The 3,130-nt window shown below is 35.9% G+C and overlaps 1 protein-coding gene across 1 annotated transcript; it reads right to left on the reverse strand.

Moving 5' to 3' along the window:
* Nucleotides 1–1,540: 1,540 nt before the first annotated feature.
* LOC144305286 (olfactory receptor 5H2-like) lies at nucleotides 1,541–2,488 on the reverse strand. Its single transcript, XM_077884013.1, has one exon. It carries the CDS (start codon nucleotides 2,468–2,470, stop codon nucleotides 1,541–1,543), a length of 930 nt encoding a protein of 309 aa, XP_077740139.1. The 5' UTR covers nucleotides 2,471–2,488.
* Between the last annotated feature and the right edge of the window lie 642 nt (nucleotides 2,489–3,130).

A 3,130-nucleotide genomic window follows, 5' to 3' on the forward strand; every position in this document is an offset into this window, starting at 1 on the left:
TACTTTTCTACTTTTTTCTTCCTGAGGGCTTTAATGTATATGTATGTGGATCAAGATATATACTAAATTTGCACACAATCTGGTGGCAGTGACAACCCATTAAAAGTTATTTAAAAAGGGCACCGCCTGGGTGGCTCAGTTGTTTAAGGGTTTGCTTTTGTCTCAGGTCATGATCCCAGGATGGAGCCCCACGTTGGGCTCCCCTCTCAGTGAGGAGTCTGCTCTTCCCTCTGCTCCTCCCCCTGCTAGTGCTCTCTCTCTCTCTCTAATAAACAAAATCTTTTTTAAAAAAGTTATTGAAAAGGGATATGATTTAGTCAGAGTTGTTTATGAAGAATAACCTGGTGGCTATAATATAGAAGGAATAGTATCAGGATATAAAAGATAAGTAACTGGGGTTTTGCAAAATGCAGAAGCAGGGCCAGGACTTCAGTAGTATCACTAAGAAAGTGTTTGGAATTTGAATTTTGAGAAAGGAAGGGAAGGAGTGGACTTGAAGATGGGTCACTCATTTTACTTGGAGTATGGGGTAGAAAAAGTCTAACATTTAAAAACTCTTAGGACAGAAAACATCCAAAATTTGCATGTCTTTCCCAGCCACCCACCAGGCACTCTGACATCATATTATCTTAACATTATTTTAATTTTGGAAAAATACATTTGAAGCTGTGTGTCAACAACACATTTAAAAAATTACACATTGCTGATGTATCTTACTAGCTTTATCCTTTAAAAGAAAATTCTAGGAGGATGGACCATTTCCTTCCTATTCTGTTACTTCTCTTTTCTTTTCCATGACCCTCCCACTTAAATTCTGCAGTCTTGTCTCTTAGCTTTCTGATTTAGTGAAGCTTTTCAGATTACTCTACAACATACAAACACAGCTAGAAAGGGTATGTAGAAGGCACCATAGACAATGAGAGGCAACCTCCCCCGCCCCCGAACCCCAGCCTGTCTCATTTCTCATACACACACACTGGGCTAAGACCATCTCTTAAAATCTGGCTTGACCTTCACTGTCTTAACTTCCTTTTCATATTTTCCTCATTGCTCTCCCATTTCTTTTTATTTCCCTCAATGTTAAGAGAGTTGAATCCCCACATGAAGTGAAATTCACCATGCTCCAAATAAAGTAGATCTTTATTGGCTAAAGAGATCTTTTAATGGCTAGCAGGATCCCTGGGATTTGTCTCTGTTCATTCAAACATAAATCTGCCTCCATTATGGAGTTAAATGTGTATGAGCCTCCAGGCTATATGGCTGTATAAGTATCGTAATAATTCCTATTCAGAGGAACTTCACTCTATACTACTTAATGATTTCATAAAACTACAATAAAGAATATGTAAGTACGTAAAATGTTTTTGTTTTATGCCTCAGTTATTCTAGTAGAATATGAACATGTTTAATAAATCATTAAACACTGGGGCAATTACAATTGCAAAATCTTTGCACACTTACCACAAACAGAGCAGATATATAATCTACTTAATTTTTGTGATGGTTTTAATAAAAAAGAGAACAGATAAAAGTATGAGATCTAAACATTTCTCTTTAACATTTTTCTCAATGAATCTATAACTTTCTTATTTCTCAAACTGTAGATAATTGGATTTAACAAAGGAATTATGATAGTGTAAAATAGAGAGTCCATCATATCTTGATCATCCGATTTTGCAGATCCAGGGCGCACATACATGAAGAGAAGAGAGCCATAGTATAAGGAGACAGATAAGAGATGGGCTCCACAGGTGGAAAAGGCTTTCTTTATGCCTTGTAGAGACTTCTTTTTTAAGATTGTAAAGAGAACAAGTGTATAAGAGACCAGAACAATCAGAATGGTAAATACTTGTATTGACCCAGAGAAAATAAAAACTATCAGAACATTAATTGAAGTGTCAGTACAGGAAATCTTGAATAATGGCATGATGTCACAGTAAAAGTGATGTATTATTTTAGAATTACAAAAGGTTAATCTGAATAAAAAGCCTATATGAACTATAGAATGAATAAAGCCACATACAAATGATGAGACTAACAGCCAGGTGCAAAGTCTATAGGTCATAATCATTGGATAAAGTAAAGGTTTGCATATGGCTACATAGCGATCATATGCCATTGTTGCCAAGAGAAAACATTCTGTGGTTGCACTAAATACAAAGGAAAACAGTTGTGTCATGCATTCAGAAAGAGATATAATGTTACTCTTGCCTAGGAAGTTGACCAGCATCTTGGGAGTCACTGTGGATGATATCCAAGCATCTACAAAGGCTAAATTCCCAAGGAGTAAGTACATGGGGATGTGAAGCTGAGGATCATTGCAGATGAGAGCAGTTAGTCCAAGGTTTCCCACAATGGTGATGAGGTATATCACCAAGAACACCAGGAACAGGGGTATTTGCCACTGTGGTTGATATGTGAATCCTGAGAGAACAAACTTTGTCAGCAGTGTTGCATTTTTAGTATCCATCTTGTTACTGGATGACCCCTGAAATGGAATGCAGTAATTATAAAAAGAACATTCATTAAGATCGTATATGAAGAAAAGAGATAGTATTTGAAATAAAGCCATAGGCTAATCAGAATGCTCTTAATTTTATTTACTGCTGTTATAATATATGAAAATGAATTTAGGGAATTGAGGTTAATAGAAAATGAAATTATTTCAGTTCCTAAAATGTACAGGAATTTACAGATTTAGAAAAAAAGGAAAGACATTTTTAACATGATTATTAAATTACTAAATTTATGGGGCTACCTGAGTGTGTTAGGAAATTTATGGGGAGACCTGGGTGTGCTCAGGAATTCTGTTTCCAACATGGTTGAGGGGAAAAGAAGGGGAAAAAAGTTTTAATTGTGATAAAATGAATTAAACTCCAATGTGAAAGACCTTGAACTTTATTCCTCAGGCAATAGGTATGCAGCAAAAACTTTTAAGACAAGGAGTAGCATCATAAAATAATTTTTAAAAAATATTTTACTTATTTATTTTAGAGAGACAGACAGAGCACATGAGTGCAGAAGGAGAGGGAGAGAATCTCATGCAGACTCTGCATTAAGTGAGGAGTTGGACATGGAGTTCAATCTCACAACACTGAGATTATAACCTGAGCTGAAATCAAGAGTCAGA

This window comes from Canis aureus, chromosome 35 (genome assembly GCF_053574225.1).
Source record: "Canis aureus isolate CA01 chromosome 35, VMU_Caureus_v.1.0, whole genome shotgun sequence".
NCBI lineage: Eukaryota > Metazoa > Chordata > Mammalia > Carnivora > Canidae > Canis > Canis aureus.

Excerpts from the sequence above, each read along its gene's own strand:
- LOC144305286 (XM_077884013.1), bottom strand. The coding sequence starts at position 2,470 with ATGGATACTAAAAATGCAACACTGCTGACAAAGTTTGTTCTCTCAGGA.